This window comes from Rhineura floridana, chromosome 18 (assembly GCF_030035675.1).
Source record: "Rhineura floridana isolate rRhiFlo1 chromosome 18, rRhiFlo1.hap2, whole genome shotgun sequence".
Classification (NCBI taxonomy): Eukaryota; Metazoa; Chordata; class Lepidosauria; order Squamata; family Rhineuridae; genus Rhineura; species Rhineura floridana.
The window spans coordinates 13,922,115-13,943,083 of NC_084497.1; the positions used below are offsets into that span (position 1 = coordinate 13,922,115).

Sequence of the window (20,969 nt, forward strand, 5' to 3'; positions counted from 1 at the left end):
TCATTTGGTCCTTTGACTAGCTTCTAGATGCTGACAGAATCTACCTCACAGGACGGTGAGGAGCACAAGGTAATTGTGCAAAGCAAGTAGCAGCTAAGTGCAGAACGGCAAGGACTTGGGATTAGTGTCCCTGCAATAATCAACTGAAAACTCTCTGTAGCGTTCTGTGTATGTGTGCCTGCATGCACACCCTCTGGGATAATTTTCAGTCCTGTCAGCGCTCCACTGTCCTGGAAAAGGCCCTTTTCAGTGAAGGCACCATCTGAAGTCTTATCCGCCGTAGTCTGCATTTCTTTGCCTGGGGGGTGGGGGAAACAGTCCACCACCCCACACAGTATGCAGTAGTTGCCCTTGCTCTTCAGACATCATGTAGCCAAATCTCATTGGCTACATGATGTCATGAATCCCAAAATGGAGTGAAGTCGATACAGCTATCTAATATGTTTTTATGGAGTTGATACTCTCTTCTTGAAAATTATGCAGGTCCTTTTAGTCTCAGATGTTTAATTCATTTCCTAGGTTTACACAAGAGATCTTTGGTGGTTTTCCTAAGGAATTCCTTTCCTGAAGTCCACCCTGGCATGGGGCCACTTTGTCCGTGCTCTGCTCCTGGCATATTATTTAATTGGGGTGATTGGGGTTCATCTGTCTGGGCAAGTGAAAGTCTGGACATGGTTGGCTGGTGGCAGCTATTTCCTGAAGGCAGAGGGTGAGGCTAGGTGACCTTCATATCCTAATGCACCTTCTAATTCTGCATTGAATGCTCACGCTTATATTTCTGTCTCTCTTGCCCTTCCGCTTCACAGATAGACAAAGAAAAGGTAAGATTGCTTGGACTAATTAACACTCTTAGATGAGGAGGCTTATAAATGTGTTCTTTTATTCTAGACTATAGAATAAGATTTGCCTAAGTGGTTAATAACACTTGGCTTGGTAGTGGGGGGGGAGGGGTAGATCTCCTAATTTTTTGATGCTACCCACTATGGGCTGAAGGAAGACAAGTGCCATCTAAATGTCTAAAAAACAAACGTATATCTTTTGCGTTCATCTCCTTGCCACACAAACTTCTGAGGCAAAGTGCTTTGGATGGCTTTGGATTAGAAGAGGCAACTGATTTTTAAAAATTAGCAGTCTGCTTAATTTCTGACACTTGTAAGTACTGGAAGACTTAACTGGGCAGCTTCAGTCAACTGAGTTACCCGATGTTGGTCAGACTGTTGCAGTGTTGGGCTTGGAGAGAGAGGGTCCTGCAGCCAGACCCAAGCAGAAGGGTGTTGTCTTCCTCCGCTAATGGGATGGGGTGGGGTGGGTGGGGCAGCATGGCACTAAACATTGTGGACAAGGAATGCTTGTTCCTTAAACAGCTACGTAGTTGGGTAGATCGATGATTTAAAAATACAAAATGTTCAGAATGTTTCATAGGTTGTAAATAGTGGCTGTACATTTTATACCAGATGTGAAGCTGTCTAGGCAAATGCGCAGATTCCAAAACGGCTGCCTCTGTGGGTGGTTATTTATTCCCTGTTATATACGTGCTGCCCTGTGACTCGGTGGCTCACACAGTAAAGCGGGTTAACTACAGTTAAATAAGTGATGCAATAAGCCTAATGCAGCATTTAAATGATGCTGCGCTTGGGATTTTCCACATTGCCCTGTGACAAAGTGTGTGGGGCAAAACAGGCTGCAACACACTTCTTTCCCATGAAAGAAATCTCTTGTCATTTCCCTGTAGGCGTTGCAACATTCTTTTGAGTATTAGGAGATAGTCTGCCAAGGTAACATAGTTGTTGGAGGCGGGGGGGGGGGGAGTTTGTAATATGAACTACTCCCCCCCCCTTAAATAAGCATTGTCCTATCACAGGCCAAATTTGGATCCATCCAAACTTGGGTATGGCCTGTATTAAGGTTCACTCTTTCTACTAGGCAGCCATTCCTTTGTCACCCACCCACATCAAAACAACAGCAGCAGCAACAAAACTCTTTGAGAAAAAGAAGAGGGCCAAGTGTGGTGGGGCAAATGTGCTAGAGTCCAGATGCCTTATCCCAGCAAGGGCTTCTTTAAATTCTATTTGTTTGCTCCCCTGTGAGGAAAGGCTGCAGCATTTGAGGCTTTAAGGCAAGATGACAGAAGTTTATAAAATTATGCATGACATGGAGAAAGTGGGTAGAGAAAGGTTTTTGCCCTCTTGCTGCCCATTAGCTACTGGGCCAAGTTCAAGATGCTGGTTTTGGTGTACAAAGCCCTATACAGCTTGGGACCAGGATAGCTGAAAGACCATCTTACCCCTGATATACCCAGCACATCACTACGCTCTTATCAGGAGCACAACATAGGAAGCAAGCAATGAGTATGGTGGCACCTCCCCTTTGGAATTCCCTCCCCTTAAATATTGGACAGGCGCCATCTCTGTTATCTTTTTGGCGCCTACTGAAGACCTTCCTCTTTCAACAAGCCTTTTAAGTGGAGACCTTGTCCCAGTCTGCGTCTGTGTTGGAGTTGCTTTTTAAGGCGTTTTTAAAGTTTTTTTTTTAAAAAAAGATGTTTTTCAAGATGTGTTTTGTAAATATGTTGTGTTTTAATATATTTTTAAGTCTGTTTTAAATATGTTTTAGAGTGTATTTAGTGTTTTTGTTTGCTGCCCTGGGCTCCTACTGGGAGGAAGGGTGGGATAGGAATTTAATAAATAAATAAATAACACTAGAACTCATGGATAACCAATGCAGTTGACTGTTGGAAGATACAGGACGTCTTTACACAGCGCAGAGTTAAACTTTGATATTCACTCCCACAAGAGGCAATGATGGCCACCAACTTGGGTGCCTTTTAAAATGGATTAGACAAATTGATGGAGGATAAGGCAGTCGCTGGTCGCTAGCCAGGATGGCTGTGCCCTGTCTCCTTGATTGGTGGCAGTGTGCTCCCTAATACCAGTTCCCGGAAGCCACAGGAGGGGAGAGTGCTCTTGCACACAGGTCCTGCTTGCAGGATTCCCACAGGCATCTGGTTGGGCGATGTTAGAACAGGATGCTGGACTAGATGGGGCACTGGCTTGATCCAGCAGGCTGTTCTTATGTTCTTATGTAGAGCAAGTATGTGCTGCTCGTCATCCCAAAAGACTCTCAGAAAAATACAATAAAATAAAACAAGAGAATAACTGCCCCCATGATTGCAATGTAAGACATGACACACAAGGAATAAGGGATAGGGAGGGAAAAGGGGGAAAACCAAACTCCTGGCACCAATCCTTAAAGTTAAATAGTAGCTCTTTATCATGACTAACTGGAATGGAAATAGTTCAGGGCAGGAAGTGCCTGATGGAAAATTAAGACCAGGTAACGTTGGAAGTCTGAGTTAGTAGTTACATCAGGGTTTGATTCACTTCTTACTAGGGCTGTGATCCTTTGTGGGCTTACTTGGCAGTAAAGCCTGTGGAACTCTGCTGGAGTGATTTCTGAGTAAACATACATAAGATGTGGCAGCAAGGCTGTTAACCTCAGAATTCATTTGCCAAGTTTGCTAATGGGACCAACTTTTGCTGTTAACTGCCTTCATTGGCAAGCCCTGCTGTCTGTTACCTTTTTAAGGCAGGGACTTCCAAACACTGCCTACTTGAGTTGTTTCCATTGGGCCAGCCTTGTGTGCTGCAGGGGACTGTGTGGCAAATTCTAGGGTCCAGGGCATCATCCTGGCCTGTTTTACATTGCTGCACATAAACTGGACATTTCTCGGCGTTCTCTTGGAACTGCAGAGCAAAATCAGTCAGATATGGACAGCTGTTTCCTGGGAAGCTTGTCTGCCATTGTTAATTTTACTGAGAACGTCAAGCCATTTCGAAAATGGCTGCTTTAAAGATTGACTTTATGTCCTGCTTTATGGGCTTTCCAGAAGCATCTGGATTTGGGATCAGAATCCAGCCTTCCCAACCTGATGCCATCCAGATGTTGCTGGCCTCTGACTCCCATCAGTGCCAGCCAGCATGGATGGTGGGAATTGGGATCCCAGCCACATTGGGAGGGTGCCAGGTTGCAGATGGCTGGCTGGCTTGGATGGATCCTTCGCGTGATCCAGCAGGGATCTTCCTCTGCTCTTGTGCTTTCTCTAGGCCCAAAGCATCCCATTTGTGTAGTAAAATGTGTGGGGATATGAATTTTTTTGGCCGGGTCATCCTGCTCATCTCACAGTCTGTGTTCTCCCCCCACCCCAATTACAGAGCCATACACGGTCGGCTACAGCCAGTCCAGCTTGATCCACCTGGTGGGACCATCTGACTGCACCATGCATGGATTTGTACATGGAGGTAAGTCCTCGGAGTGTCCCCTTGGTTGGCTTTAATGTGCCCTTGTGATGCTGCACTGTGATTCTGCAAGACATCTTGCTGTTTGCTAGAAATGAAAGCCCAGGGTAAACTCCTCAAGGTTGTGCATCTTGACTCTTATTTTATGTTTATTAATTTATATGCCCCTTCATATTGCAACAGAAATCTCTAAAGTTTTTTTTTTGTCAACTGCTGCCTTAATTGCAGTCAGGCTAATTCATGAAGTTCTGTTCACTCTTTCTTCTTCTTCTTCGCTCTGTCAGTCCTGCATTGTAAGCTCTCCAGGTAGGGGTTGTCTCTTTGTCATGTATGAACACCACTGAGATCTCTGATATCATTTTGGGAACCAGTCAGGGACTTGAGGGGCTGGAATTGGGAACCACAGGGTTCAGGACCAGGCTGCTCCCTGGTAAGCAGGCTAGAAACATATGTATTCTGATGACGGAGTAATTGCCAGGCACGCCATCTCGGGATGTGTAAACACTGGGCCCAACAACTGGCAGGCTGTATTATGAAGCCTTTAGATGAGAGCCTGGCCTGAGCGAGGCCCCCCGGAGTGGTATCCTGTGCCTCCAGTGCTTCAGCCCTCCCCCCCCCTTTTCCAGTTTCTACTTCAGGCAGTTGACTTCAGGGATCCTGAATGGGAGAGTATTTCCTTCCAGTCTGGATTCAGGTGAGGCTGTCATTGGCTCCCAAGCAACCAAAGGAAGCTCTATTTAATGACATAATATGCCCACGTTTGTTCTAAATGTAGAATTCTATTTATTTATACTAACTGTAGACCTGTGCGGCTTCTGTTCTGGCATTCTTTCAGTTGCGTTGAGTGGATGGATCCATTACATTCAATTGCCTGTTCAGCCGAAAAGAAAAGCATTCTAGGAAATGGGTTGAGAGACTGAATTGTTCCAAATTTCCCAGCGAAATACAACTTCTGTCGGCTTATGCAGAAAGCCTCAGTCGGCACAGACGCACTCTCCTGCTGCAGTTCAGCATCTTACTGGCAGCTGCGTTGACAGTGCACAGTTTACACGGTGGGCATGTATGTGGGTACTTGCAACTCCTAAACCAGCCTTCCTCAATCTGGTGCCCTCCAGATGTTTTGGACTATAGTGCCCATCAGGCCTGGAGTGTGTGTGTGCTGCCTAGAAAGGAGAAATGGTGCCGCGTTCATATTTACTTGCATCTAAGAGGCAGAGGCAGTGAAACAGTTTGCTCTTAACAGAAGTAGTAATTCTGTAACTGCCAGTATTTTGGATGTTTCCTGGCAGCTTCATCTTTCCTAAAGTGCTGCACCTGCAACTGACTGTTCAGCTAACAAAATGGCTTATCTCTGGAATAAAATGTTGAGGAGGGGGTGTTTCTGGGGTGGAGGGAGGGAGAGCAGGTTTGTGTTTGTCTCCTGTTGTTTGTCAGGGATTTGCAGGGACAGATTTAGCTCTATTACTCTGATTTTTAATTGAATCAGGCCTGGTTGGGGCTTGCCTTTAAGAAATCCAACTCTGCACATACGGTGTGGCATAGACTAGAGCATAACCCTGCCTTGGTGTTCTATTTTTAAAAGGTGATAGAAGTCACGAGGTGTAGGAAAGGCCCCAAAGTGTATGAAAAGCCGCTATAGGCATGGGGTGAGAAACTTGCCATCATTCCGCTTTCAACTTGGATAGGTGCTGGAGAGCAAGGGGGAGGGGCTGTAACAGTTGGGATGGGCTCAGTTTTCATGATGAAGCATGAGGATCGATCCCCAGCATGAGCAAAGGGCCTGGAAGGGGCCTCTCCCTGGGTCATGATGAAGGAGCCTTGCTTGAGATTTCTCTGCCTGTTGGATTGCTTTCAGTAGAGCAGCCTTTCCGCTCCCACCAGTCCCAGCCAGCAACGGGGCTGTAGAGAGATTCGTCAGAGAGAGCAAGATCTGACCTCCTCACCTGGGAAAGGGCATTATAGAGCTGTAAATGGTGCAGTAATGGGTCGAGAAAATGATCCTCACAAGAAAAGACCAATGTACTTGGGGTTTCTTAGTTTGGGGTGGGGGTGGGGAGATGACGGGGAAGGCAGAATACAATGGAGGGTTACAGAATCATCAGCATTGTGGGGTGTTTTATAATTCTAGAACTTGTTTTAAGTTGAGAGCCCCCTTCTCTTCCTCCTCCTCCAAATGGTCATCCAGTGAAGAAGGTTGGCAGTAGATTCAGGACTGACAGAAGGAAGTATTTCTCCATGCTGCACGTGGTTAATTTCTGGAATGCATTGCCATCAGATCGGGTGATGCTCACTGGCTTAAATGGCTTGGGGTGGGGAGAAGGCTTATATTTGTGGAGCTCGGTGTCTGCCAACAGTTGATTAGACCTTTGATAGGTTGTGAACCACTTTGGACACAATCTTGTGGGAAGCAGCTTACAAATAAATGAATTAATGTTGGCTTGAAAAAATCCTCCATGTTCAGAGGCAGTGTTCTTCTGACCTCCCATCGCTGGGAAGAGGCAGCAGGAGAGAGCTTTTTCCTTCGAGTGTTGGCTGCTGTGGAAAGCAGGATGTTGGACCAAGTGGACCTTGGGTTGAGTCCAGCTGCAGGACTCTTCTTATGTTCTTAAGATCAAAGCTGCAGCAGGGTGAGGAAGAGGAGGAAATGGGCAGAGGCTGGTAAATGTTGGCACATTGGGGTCCAGAAGCAACACGTGGAGTGTGCTCTGTTGCGCAGAGGCTGCAGGCAGGAAGAGGACGCGATAGGCTCAGCTAGGAAGCGCCTTCAGTCGGAGTTGCAGTCTCCCAGCTGCCAGAGGTCCTGCATGTAAAAACAGTACAGAGTAGGGGTAGCCAAGAATCCATGGCTATTGGCCATTCTGGCAGGGGCTGATGGGAGTTGCAGTCCAAAACATCTGGAGGGCGCCAGGTTGGGGAAGGCTGAAGTAGAATAACCTAGATAGATGTGACAGTAACTCCATTCACTAGAGTTTTCTTTTAATCAAAACATAATTCAGCCCAAACGAGCTGGTGCTAGCAGAAAAAAATGGTTGCTATAGAAACTCTTCATTACCAAGACCCTCTTTGGTAATCTAGACCTCTGTAATTAAAGACACTTTGGAGAAGCAGGGAGCTCTCAAACTTAAAATTGAGTCTTACAAATTAAATGGAAGCCTTTTGATGACAGGATTATATTGGAGACAGAATTACTCTGTTTTATGCCTTTTAAAAAAAAGTTTATTTGTGTGACTTAGAGTAGAATTCTGGTAAGTTTCCCCATCCAGCTGTCTTAGTGAAAGAATGGCTGCTCAGTGCTAAGGCATGTGGATTTGGGGATTCTGCCTTCTGTTTCTGCCCGTTCTATTTTTGAGACCCAAAAGAGGCTCTGCAAACATTTGCACAAGTAACCAGCAATGTGATACAAAGTTGTGTTTTGTATTGAGCTTATAGAAGTACAAGCATCTAAAGGGCACTTCCCCTAAGTCTCTAAAGGATTACTTCCTGGTGACATGGTAGAAAGGTTTTTACAATGTTAGCCCTACTCAGAGCAGACCCATTTAAATGTATGGGCATTTCTAACGTAGGTGCATTAATTTCAGTGGGTCTACTCTAAGTGGGACTTATTTGAATACAACCCAGAGGCTACACACACGACTCCAGTTGGTGCGGTTAGGAAGGTCAGTCAGCCAGTTTGAATGATTGTGCGTCAATAACTTTTAAGTGCCGGTTTGCAAGGTGGGTGTAATGCACGAAATAACATTTTGGGAAAGGGATGTACACCCACCTCTAATGAACACAGTTTGCTTTACATCCCCGCTGCCCTGCTCCCAGAGTGAAAGCTGAGACCTGCTAGTTCGGACCAAGGTGAGTCCCACAGTAGCCAGCCAGGTGTTTGCAGGAAGCCCTCAAGCAGGGCTGGAAGGCAGTAGTAGTCGTCCTTCACTGTGTCCTCCTAGCAACTGGGTAGGCACATTCATGGAGCAATCATCTACAGTGTCTGGAGTCAGGGCCGGATTATCCATTAGGCTTAGTAGGCTGAAGCCTAGGGGACCGGAGCTCTTGGGGGCCCGCGATCAGGGGAAGCGGGACTGGAGCCGAGGATTGCAGGACAAGAGCTTCTGAACCGCCCGCCATCCCCCGCTTCACTTACCTTTTTCTCCGTTTTTTGCTGTTTGCAATCAATCAAGATGGCGGCCAAGGTTTCCCTAAGGGGCTGAAGCCTCTGCCGCCATCTTGGTTGATGGCACACATGCGTGCTACACGCGCGCATTGCTGCCATCCACGAATATGGTGGCAGAGGCTTCGGACCCTTCAGGAAACCTCGGCCGCCATCTTGATTGATGGCAAACCTGCGTGTGCAGTGTGTGCAGCTGCAAAAAAAGCGGAAAGGTAGGTGAAGCAGGGGAGACGGGATGGCGGGCGGCTCAGAGTCAGCCTAGGGGCCCTCCTCAGTTTAATCCGGCCCTGTCTGGAGTGACACAGGGCTGACCTTGGCACATGGTGCTGACACCTTTGCGACCTCTTGATGTGGCTCGGCTCGTGGTTTGCCTCCCCATCTCCTTTTCCCTGCTCCTCCACAGCCCACAGCTACGCTGCAGTTGCTTCCGCTGCTCCAGGTTCCTTCGCCGGTATGCCATCTTGGGGGTGTTGCCACGCTGGTGCATACTGCACGCGTGGGCCTCTTCTTTGCCATCTCTCGTGGCATGCCACAGGATCATCCTGCCGGGAGATAACTGCCAGCCCAGCGATCTCTGTGGCACTTTTTGTCTCATTGTTCCCCCCATTTGGGGTGGGGAGGGAAGTGCAGCTAGTGACAAGGTCCTTCTTGCCCTTGTGATGCATGCATGGCCAGCTAGGACTTGATTAATTGGCCGTCACCGTCGGGGGTGTGGGGAGAATGGATGCTGTGTCTTAAGGCTCCCTCTGTAAATCAGGGTTAATGCATTTTCATTTGTCTCTGACAGGTTAGCACTAATGGGGCAGCAGGCAAAAGGGAGACGCGGCTCAGAAGCAAATTGCTCTCTTGCACTCTGCGCCTTTTTAGTGGCTCCTTGTAGAGCACAAGTCAAGCCTTTGGCAGGCAAAAAATCTCTTCTAATAAGAATCAGGGAGGGAGGTGGAGAAGAGTGGCTCTTCTCTCTTGGTGTTGCCAGCACTGCTGGAACTGCTTTGAGTTTTGTGCGAAAAGAGGCCTGTGAGTAAAGAAAGGGAGAAGGCGTTAAAGCAGAGACACAGCAGAGACACATGCTTGGCATGCATGGGGGCCCACAGGCTGTAGAACTGTTAAAGACCTTACCCTGGAAAACAATCTTACTCAGCCATGAGTGATCGCCAATGAATGAATGAATGAATGGTTCTAAGGCAGCAGAGCTGGGCTTCTCCCAGAGACTCTGGGGAGCCACCCCTAGTCAGGGTAGGCCAGCCTTGATGCTTTGGGCTACAACACAGCTGTGCTGGCTGGAGCTGATGGAGGTGTGGCCAAAAACATCCAGAGGGCTCAAGGTTGGTGGAGGCTGGAATAGACAATATTAGGCTGTGTGTTAAGATTAGGTTTGGTCTAAGGCAGCCACATATGCTGAAAGATAGACCGGTCCTGAGAGCGGAGCAGTTGGCCATCCCTATTTTGACCATATTTTATTTATTAATTAGATTTATATCCTGCTCTTCCTACCAGTAGGAGCCCAGGGTGGCCCTGGGGGTGGGATAAGAAGGGTTCCACCAATATCCACCCTCCAAATGATAAAGAGGACCACAGTTTTGCTGATAGCAAAGTCCTACCTGAATAAAACAAGGGTAGGTTACAGGCAGGTTCCTTGCTCTCTCCACCATTGCGTGGGAACTGTTCCTTCACAGCTTTCCCCATATTTGCTAACATTTGCTCTAAATCCAAAAAAAGTTTAGGGGGTGAGCGTGGGGCGCTTCACTAGGTAACACAGCTGTGCTTTCTTTGACATGAGAAACAACAGTTGAATTGGTCCTAACGTGGTGATGGAGAATGTGCCCCCACCCCCAGTCAGCTGCAGTTTAGCAGAGAATCTAACTCCGTGGAGAAAGAGATTCCTTGTTGCAGGATTGTGGACAATATCAGGCTGGTGCAGGGCTGTTGTGTGTGCTGTTACAACGTTCTCCAATCCGTTGGTATTTAGTGTTCCGTTTCAAAACAAAAAACTCTGCACTACCATCCTGAGTGTCTTGATAGACAAACAAATTTTTCAGAAAAACCGAAAACCTGGAATAAGTTGCCTGCCAAACTGATAACCCATAATTTGGTTGTCATCTATGAAATGACAAATCTCATCTTCCAATACTGAACACAAAATTACTGAGAAATGTCTGTGTAATTATTCTTGCTCTTTAGGTGACAGCTTGAATTAAATGCCTGTAAATGTTGGGGAAATGTAGATGCTGGCAAAAAGGTGGTAACCCTTAACACGTCCTACTCACAAGCTGCTCCTCTTGACTTTGACCTCTGGCTGCTGTATGAAACTTCCTGTAAACTTCCTGTAAAATGGATGAAAGGCTCCGAGTTTCCCCCCTTGGGTCAAATGAAAGCACCTTTGGGTGAAGTTAATATGTGTCCACAGGTGAGACATCTTTGCTCCATTGGTGAAAGGAAAATCTGAAGAGGCTCTTTTGAGAAGGCCAAGATGAAGAAAGTGTGACTGGCATGATTCATGTGGCCCTACAATGCTTGCTATGCACCCTTGGCGTATTTTATTTTGTCCCCTCTTTGCCCCACCACAAGGGGCTTAATACAGTCAAACCCAAAGCCAATCCCATGAAAAATCCAACAAAAACTAATTAATGACAAAAGCATAAAGCAGCAGAATAGAGGACAAAAATTGATGTAACCCAAAAGTACAGTGAAGTAAACTAGTTTGTAATATACCAGAGCATTAATAAGGAAGGCGTCTCCCAGGATGAGGGATTTCACAATCTGTTGTCTACAACTGAGGAGGCCATGTCCTGCCCCCAACTGCATCCCTGGGGGTGTATTGAGAGAGGGAAGGGGGCCTCCTTTAGTGATCTAAGGTAAGTGGGTAAGTAGAACTGGGTGGGAGCAAGTGGCCCTTTAAATATCCTGGTCCAAACTATTTGGGGCTTCAGAGGGGATTGTCAGCACTTTGAATTCTGCTTGGAAGCAGATCAGATGCCAGTGAAGAGCAAATAAGATCAGAGTTGGTGTTCCAAAGGTGAACACCCCATCCCCTCGCAGCCGGAACTGGCAATTTTGTGCATGCTGAAATTTCCAAAGGCAGCTCACATTGAGTAGCCTGGGTGAGATCAAGGCATGTGTGACAGTGTCCCAGATCTACTTTTTCCAAGAAAGAGCATTGCTGGTGCATAACCTGAATCTTTGCCAAAGCATTCCATGTCATAGCTACCTACCTGATTAATCTAGGAGCAAAGTTGTATCCAGGGATACCACAAGCTGCAAATGTTGCCCTTGGAGGGAAGGACAGCCTGCATGACCTTAACTTTGGGATCAACAGAGCTCTTTTTCTGGTTTGGTTTAAGTCTGTCTGTTAGCCCTCACATAGTTCATCGTTGGTCCAGGAGCTTCTTCCTGGGGGGTCACATGACAAGTGGTCTTGTGCTCCTCCCTTTTTTACCCACCATGGATAACTGCTGGACTAGTTTCACAAACCATCAGTTCAAAGATAAGAGCAATGATAGCAATCAAAGGATACTGGTTGGTTTTTTAAAAGCAGAAACAAAAGGGAACAGCACCAAACGAAGGGCAGGATAGAGAGGCAAGCTCTGGTGCTGGAAGAAGTTTATTAAAAGCTCAACGCGTTTCGGAACTGGTCCTTCGTCAGGAGCTGTGAGGATCTGTTTATCTTTCCTTTGTCAGGCAATGCACATTCTCTAAAACAAGTATGCAGTGTGGGCCTGTTTTAGAGAATGTGCATTGCCTGACAAAGGAAAGATAAACAGATCCTCACAGCTCCTGACGAAGGACCAGTTCCGAAACGCATTGGTTTTTTAAAAATCCTCACTGGCGTCATCTCTGGCTCTCTTTTGAGACCTGATCTAGCTATGGTGAACTGTGCTTAGGACAGATCCCCATATTATGCCTGATACACAGATGCCACTTAAACAGCATCCCCGTGTTTTTCTTTTTAAAAAACTTCCCCACCCCGTGTTGTGACATCAACGTGCCATGCATTTCTGCTTCTGCTTCATGCCATTGGCTGGCAAGGGGAACCACTTCACAATGATGCCATGGCATGGCAAAGTGATAGTCCATGTTGCAGAGAGATAGCTCCATTTCCCTCCTGACGCTGTTGCTTTCAGTGAGAGGAGGCAGAAAGGAAGTCGCAGTTCTTGTAAGTATGCAGTTGCCAAGATATTCTTAGTAACTGTTAGCTTTTCTGTCATTTGAAGCCACATTGCTTCAGGCCAAGGCGTGCATGTGTGGTGGTGTATCTCCATGGAATACTCTGAAGGCAGTGTAGTGTAATGAGTGTTGGTCTCTCGGCCTTCCCAGCCTGTACATTGTTTAGTTCACAGTACATGATGGGAGGCAGGGAGGAACACCCAGTGTCAGCAGCTTGGTTCTAAGAGCAGGTGAGCAAACCTGCTTTTCCTTGCCAATGTGATGCTGCAAAGGCTGGTCTACCCATGCAAGCAGGATGAAGTGGCATGCAGACAGCCTTTCAGAAAGTTGGTGTTAACTTTAAATATAATGGATTGGCTCAAAAGGTGGACGAGTGGAACTCCCTCTGCACAAGGGGGCTTTCCTGGCTCCTCCCGCTACAGCACCTTGTGCCTCCTGCAGGGGCAGCATGTGGCAGGACATGAGGAGGGGTGTGCAATGGTATGGGGAAACGGAGAATTTAGTCGGGCTGCCGTGCACAAATAGAAATGCACAAGGGAGATGTGGATCCAAGGTGCGTGCTTTAACACAGGGGTAGCCAATGTGGTGCCCTCTAGATGTTACAATGGGCTGGGGCTGATAGGAGTTGTAATCCAACACCATCTGGAGGCCATGGCATTGGCTACTTGACTTCCTTACAATAACGGTTCTCTCCAACGGGATGCCACCAGCAACAGATGAGGCTAGGAAACTGTTGATTCTGCATCTTATGTTAGCATGCATCCTTCCGGTGCATGTAAGTTGCTATCCCAGTTTTATTCTTAGGGACATCAGGGTCTGCCTATACTGAATCAGACCATTGGTCCATCTAGCTCAGTATTGTGTACACGGACTGACAGTGGCTCTCCAGGGTTTCAGACAGGAAGTCTCTTCCAGTCCTACTTGGAGATGCTGCCATTGGGGATTGAACCTGAGACCTTCTGCATGCAGAGCATGCCGCTGAGGTACACTCCTTTCCCAATACAATACAAATACAATGAAATACTAAATTATTGCTACTTAAAAGAAGAAACAGAGCAATAAAGGAACAGCCAGTAAACTTTAAAGTTTACTAAAGAAAGGTCTTCACACTGGAGTGGGGAGGGGTGAGGTGGATTTCCCTGGGCAGGGAATTCCATACTCTGGATGCGACCACCAAAAAGGCCTCTGTCTGGTCCCAGTAAGTCAGGATTTGGGAACTCATAAGATGGCCTCTGTTATGGATATTAATATTCAGACAGGCTGATATTAAAGAAGGTAGTCCTTTTAAGATCTTGCTAGCTACGTATCTGTCCTTGGCTTTCATCTGCTTTCTGGGAGGCAAATTACAAATTTAGGCAGAGAGGCTTGATAGCACTCTCAGTGGCTGCTGCTGGAGAAGAAATTGCTAAAAATGGGAAACAAGCCTCAAACTTGTCACTGTATAGTTTGACCAAGTCTGAAGGACTGCCTAGGCAGAAAAGCAGGAGACCAAACAAGGCTTTACAAAGGTCTAATAGAACAAGATTTATTCATTGAGACTTGGTACACATTTATAGTATTTGCTATGAAACGAACCAAACCATGTACTCCTGTCTGGTTCACAGATGAAGTGTTGGAGATCTGCTGACCTTGCTGTGTAATAAAGGAATATTTCAATGTTTGTGTCTTCGTATGACTTGCTTCAAAGTTTGGGTGTTTCCTCAATGCCATTTGTGGATTTGTTGCTTGGTGTTGTAAACCTCTGTTAGGTAGCCATGTGCAGCTAAATCCTATGATAAGGGTTCAAGGCTGCTGGGAGGACATAGCTTCTGTCTTTTTTAAGCCCTGCCTGGTCAGAAGGAAGGATTAAGTGAAGCTGCCAAGGTTGGTTAAAGTGTGTGGACCTTGGGTGCAGAGAGCATTGAAATCCCACCCCAGTTACTCCAAATTTTGCTCAGCCCCCTCTCCGACTTCAGAGACTTCACTAGATGATTTGGAGCCTATTTTTACATCTTAATAGCCAGAAACATGCATGTAGCAGAGTAAAATAAAAAATTAGATTATCAGTCTGCTGAATTCTTCAGGCAGTACCAGTTTCTGCATTTCCACAGAGAAGTTGCGGCATTCATTTTCTGCAACCCTGAAGAATGGCCACCAGCCAAGGGATTTTTATAGGCTTCAAAGATACCAGCTTTCCAGTCCTCAATGAGGAAAAATCTGCAAGCATGTTTGCAGATTTTGCTAAAGGCTTACCAACCAGAGGACGACTGTGTTGGGGAACCCAGTGGCTGGGGAGGGAGGGCTGCTTATTTCTTCTTCACAGTCCATAGGTGTGCTTCCTCCAGAGATCCATCTGGCGGCTACCTCAGTTAATAACTGGTCATTTTCTTTCCTGCAGGTGTTACTATGAAGCTGATGGACGAGGTAGCTGGGATTGTGGCTGCTCGCCACTGCAAGACCAACATAGTCACAGCATCTGTGGACGCCATAAATTTCCATGAGAAGATTAAAAAAGGTAAATAGCCAGTACAGTACCCCTAGGGGCAAGCAGGGCATTTATTCTGTTGTGTTTATACTTTCATGGTCCAGGACTCTGCTTCACCCCCACTCCCCACTTAGAGGTAGGGTCCAGAGACTTGGAGGAAGGAGAGTGCTGGATGCTTGAACCACTGTAGGAGGCTATCATCAAGCAGCTACCCTGCTAGAGACTTCTGTGGAGAAGGAGGTGCTTAGGAAGTGGCCTTATCCTGAGTCAAAGCACTGGCCCATCTTGCTCAACATTGTCCACACTGACCGTATGGAATTTCTCCCAGCCCTACCGGAGATACCACTGGGGATTGGATTCCAGGCCTTCTGAACGCAAAGCAAATGTTATGCCACTGACATTTGGTCCGTCCGCAATAAGGAGCCCCCAGAGACAGTGAGGTCCCCTCTGCAGACCCACTTGTAGCGCTATAGGCTACTATAACAAGCCTGGGGCTGCAGGAGGCCTAGTGGAGTGCGTGCGCGATTCTCTGACTTCTGAATTCTCCAGGCAGTACCAATTTCTGCATTTCCACACACAAGTTGCGGCATTCATTTTCTGCAGCCCTGAAGAATGGCCACCAGCTATAGTTACACCTCGTAACTATTGAGCAGCCATCTTCCTAGGAGACAGGGCTTCACAGACCCCTTTCTCTGTGGGGCCATTTAGACCTTGAGTTGGCTCGAGATCAGCAACACTCCAGGCTTGTCAGCAAGTCCTATCTGGCCTGATTCTGCTCTCAGCCCTACAGGGAGCTGTCTGTGGTCCTGACTACCTGCTGCCCAATCTTTTATTGTGCCTGGCCAAAACACCGCATCTTGTTGGGAGTGGGAAGTTTTTAATATGGCTGCTGTGGAAGCTCAAATCTGGGCCAAAGTGAAATCTGGATTCTGCTCTCCAGAGTCCTACCTTGCATTGAAATGCGACAAATGAAGGTCATCCCAGTATAGATTTCTTTATCCAATTTTGCAGCAATGCTGTGTCAGTGGTCTTCCAATAAGACTGTGTTTACACCATATTGAACCACCCCCAACATTTTATGTCCTGCTGCCTCTGTAGATCATGCAAACTGTATAACTCCATTTATTTTGCATAGTTCTGGCTTTATTCTGGAGGAGATTGGCAGACTGTTGAATTCCACTTGCCTCCGCTGGAAATCATATCCAGCTGCTTCTCTAGCCATGTTTAGATGTTGCTGCCCTTGCATGGAGGAGGAGTGCATACGGCCCTGTCTCTGATGCTACAAGTGCACCCCTGGGCTTGCCTGTATTGACTATGGTGTCTGCAAAGGGGAAGCCTACATGCACATAGCTAAACACGCCCAGGCTTCCACACAAACTGTAAACCCGATTGTGCAGGCTTTCTGATCTCACAGAAACCACCGTCTGTTTGTATGTATGTAGGCTTATCCTTTACAGACGTTGCGTTCAACATGTTGATGTCTAGGGAGGTAGGGGCTTGCAACAGGTAGGGACAGGAGGTGTAGTACTCCTCTCCATGGGTTTAGCCCTATGTGTGGGCAACATAGTTTGAAGAGGGCTTCTGATATTTCAGCAGGCGCTGCCCATGTGCTATCAAATGTATCATCACTGCTGAGAGGTCTAGAAACTTGGTTTCTTTGTAAGTGAGACAACTTTGAGAAGTTGACTTCTACAGCCAGCACCGCTTTCTGAGTTTTTTCTCCACCCTGTCACCAGGGCTGTGGAGTCAGTATGCCAAACCTTCGACTCCAACTCCAATTCCTCTATTTTTCTACTGTCCAACTCCCGACTCCGACTCCACCCAAAATTGCTTCCAACTCCATAGCCCTGAAAAGGGCTGTAAATGTCTTTTTAAATTGGAAGCTCTCATAGGAGCATTTTTATCGCTGCCTGAATATGCGCTGATCTTGGTATCACAGCGTTTATCTGCATCTGGGCCCTGTGTCATACACTGACACACAAAATGTTTTCCATCTTGAGTTATGGTGAAATGCTCAACTACAGCTGACTTCATGGGAAGCTTCTTTGACATTTTGAATATATATTTTTAAAAAATTGCCAATCAGACTTTATTTTGAAGTCGGAGTCGGTACATATCTACCGACTCCGACTCCACCCAAAATTGCTTCCGACTCCACGACTCCGACTCCACAGCCCTGCCTGTCACACATACAGTTTTAGTTTCCTCAGCCCTTCGTTAAGGTGCCCTTAAAGACATGGGACCTGCATATAGGAGACAACAGAAGTAAATCCTGTTGAATTCAGTGGGGCTTACTCCCAGGTAAGTAGGGTTAGGATTGCAGCCTTAGTCATCTTTATTAACTTCAGTGTTACAACCCATTGTTACTACCTAGAGTAGTGTCATATCTTAGAGGCATGGGATGATCAGTGCAGTGAATCACCACCAATGGAAATGCATAATCTTCTCTAGTAAAGAGAGCCTGTATTAGTATTCCTTCTTCTTCCTTTTTCAACAAGCCTTTTTAGTTGAGACCTTATCCCAGACTGCGTCTGTGTTGGAATTGCTGTTTAATATATATTTAAACCTTTTTCTTTTTTAAAAAAAAGTTTTTAAAGCGTTCAAAAAATGTTTTTAAAGATGTTTTGTTTTAATATATTTTAAAGTCTGTTTTTATGTTTTAAAGTGTTAGTGCTTTTGTTTGCCACCCTGGATTGGGAGGAAGGGTGGGATATAAATCAAATAAATAGTACGATTAAAACAGGTATTTTGTTAAGTTGTTTGTTTGCTATTTTGAGAATTTTGCATGATGGTTCCTGAGGTTGAGGAGCAAGTTTTGTCTGTTTGGGTGCAGTTGGACGCCAGTTTGAATCAAGATGGTGGACTGAATCTTTCAAAACTGCACTGATTTTAACCACTGATTTCAAAGCTGTACTGATTTTTTGGTTTCTTAGAATTTGTGAGCAATATAAACTGAGGCTGCTAGTCTCATATAATCATAGATACTTTAAGCAACTTACAATAAAATAAAACTCAGGATAGCATCTGCCTTGCTTCCACTGGGAGTATGTTTCATAATGCAGGGGCTACTGCGCTGAATGTTCCCGTGAGTCTAGAGAGAGCTGAGAGATCATTATCTATTCCCCGTCTTTCTGCTAGATCAGACTAGAGGTCCATTCAGTCCGCCTTTTGTTTCTCAGAGAGGTGAGCCAGATGCCCCAGGTAAACTCATATGCAGGATGAATAAGTGATGGCCTTTTCTTTTTACCTAAATACCAGGTGCTGTAGCTATCTGTATACTGGTCCTGAATAATGCAGTGATGCAACAGGCAGCCTTTTTTGTGGGCATGTCCTATTGACTCACAGGAGTCTTCAGTGGTTTGTTTTGACTCGCAGTATGCCCCAGCAAACAGTTTGGGAAGTGCTAGGACCGTTTGGGGGAATGCAAAAAAAAAAAAAGTACTAGGGTGCTGGGAGGAGTCCACTCTCTGACACAGTGCAGTTTACTATTGAGATGTGAAGCAAATTCTTCCCTTCTGGCTGTGTCTTTTGATTGCTTTCTGTTTCTAAAAACTTGGCTAGATTAAATTAGCTCTTAAAATCTTTGCAGGATAGAATGTGGGTCTGAGCTGCTACCCTCTGGGTGGAGAGAGACTGTCTGCTGGGAAACCGGCTTTTCCATTTCCATGTTGGGTGTCCAATTGCAGTGGGAAAATCCTATGGAATTCAGCAGCAGTTCATGACTTCCTCTCCTCTTTTTTGGGGTGTGTGTGTGTGTGTCATAGTCCTCTTTAAGCCCCCTGCTTTTTCCTGGCAGCATTGAGGCCAATTAGAGATATGTAATGAATACACCGTATCTACCGCAGTAACATTTCTTTTAATAAAGCCTTTCTCTGTAGTAACAGTAGGAGATAACTTTGTTTGCTCCAAATTTTAAAGGCAAAGTATCTAATTCACACCTTCCAGACTAATATATATGTATCAGACGGTAATTATCCTTCAGCTTTTTCAAATATTGCTATACGGCTCTTCTAAAAAACAAAAACAAAATCCATTTAAAAGGGTGTATTTTAGGATAAATTACTTTTAGAAATATGTGCATTTGAGATCAAATACATATTTTGTGATAAAATATCTAAATGCACATTTCAATATTAATTTTCACACAGATTTTTTTTAAAAAAACGTGGAAACAAGACAGAACAATTTTTTAAATAAATATATGTGAAATTGACAGCTCACACAGACCAGAAATAGTGATCCATCCATCCCTGTTCTCTAAAATTGGGGGGAGGGGATGGAAAAGGCCTGGAGGTCATCTAGGCCAGCCCCGAGTTTGCACTGTGTCAAGTTTGCTTTGCTTACAAGCTGCCCAAATATGAACCAGCATCATCCAGATCTTACATAAAGTCAAAGGTGAATGTAGTCCAACACATATGTTGAATTTCAAGAAAGTTCAGTGAAATGCTAGGTGGGGTCCCATCGCTAGGTATACTAAGAGGAGAAAGAGCCCAAGATGGCTGGGAGTTGCAGGCGATTCCAGTGAGGGGGAGAGGAATGGAAGACACCTAAGAAAGCTGATGTGGCCTGCATACATCATGCATGCATACAAGGGAAAAATGGAAGTGGACTGCCTACATGTCAATCTTGACTTATGGCGACCCTATGCAGAGGGTTTTCATGGTAAGCGGTATTCAGAGGGGGTTTACCATTGCCTTCCTCTGAAGCTGAGAGGCAGTGACTGGCCCAAGATCCCCCAGTGAACTGCATGGCTGTGTGGGGATTCGAACCCTGGTCTGCCAGGTCATAGTCCAACACCTTAACCACTACACCACACTGGGAGGAGCAGAAAATCGTAAACGGGCATGTATAAGACATGGAGGGAGGGAAGGGCAAGGATGAGTGCAGACGAGTAGCCCCGATTGGAAGGGGCAGCATCAGGAAAGTTAAAGCTCACAGGAGGTAGCCATGTGTATCAAATCAGACCTTCAGTCTATCTTGCTCAGTATTGTCTTTAGTACACTGACCGGCAGCACCTCTCCAGAGTTTCAGGCAGGGAGGTTTTCCCAGCTGTACCTGGAGATCATGGGGATTGAACCTGGGACCTTCTGCATGCAAAGCACATTGTCTACCACAGAGCTATGGAGGGATCCTGCTAAGAGCAACAGTTTCCCCCCCAAGTCCGTTTGAAGCAAAGGAAGGAAATGGTGGGACTGTTGCTCAGTAGGGATGGTGAACTGTTGACAGGTGACAGAAGAGAAGGTGGCACTGCTCAACTCCCACCTGGCCTCCGTCTTAGAAGGAGGATTCTGTGCATGCTTGCAGAGGTGGCATGACCGGTGAGGGGTCAGGACTGCAGTTGAAAGTTGATAAGGAGCTGGTCGGGAAATACCTAATGGCCTGAAATAAGTTCAAGTCTTCAGGTCCAGATGGATTGCATTCTGTGGTATTAAAGGAAGTTGCTGATGTATTTTAATGACCTCTGTATCTTTGAAAAATACTGGAGAATGGGTGAGATGCCGCAGGAATGGAGACAGGCAAATGTCCCCATCCCAGAAAAAGATGGGAAGGTAAGATCAGGAAACAACAGACCAATCAGTCTGACCAATACCAGGGGAGATCTTAGAACAGATTACAAAAGGAGTCCGTTGTGTAAACTATTTGAGAGTAGGATTTACTAAATAATCCATTGTTCTCTGAATAGCAGAATAGGCCCATTGGAATGAATGGCTCTAACTCAGTCGGGTCCATTAATTTCACAGGGTCTTCTCTGAGTAGGATTAGCATTTGATAAAACTCATGATCAAGAATATGTTGTTGTTGTTAGTTAAAGTTGGTTGCTTGGTTTTATATTTAACCCTTCCTGCCAGAGCAGCAAACAAATGTCAAAACAGTAAAAACATCTGTAAAA

The 20,969-nt window shown here is 45.9% G+C and overlaps 1 protein-coding gene across 3 annotated transcripts in view; it reads left to right on the forward strand.

The window, feature by feature from the left end:
• ACOT7 (acyl-CoA thioesterase 7) overlaps positions 1–20,969 on the forward strand; it is a 107,193-nt gene that overhangs the window by 62,871 nt on the left and 23,353 nt on the right. For all 3 annotated transcript variants that reach the window (XM_061601847.1, XM_061601848.1, XM_061601846.1), the window contains 2 exons: positions 4,212–4,298; positions 14,993–15,109. In XM_061601847.1, the coding sequence (XP_061457831.1) occupies positions 4,212–4,298; positions 14,993–15,109 (204 nt within the window). The remainder of the gene's footprint in view (positions 1–4,211; positions 4,299–14,992; positions 15,110–20,969) is intronic.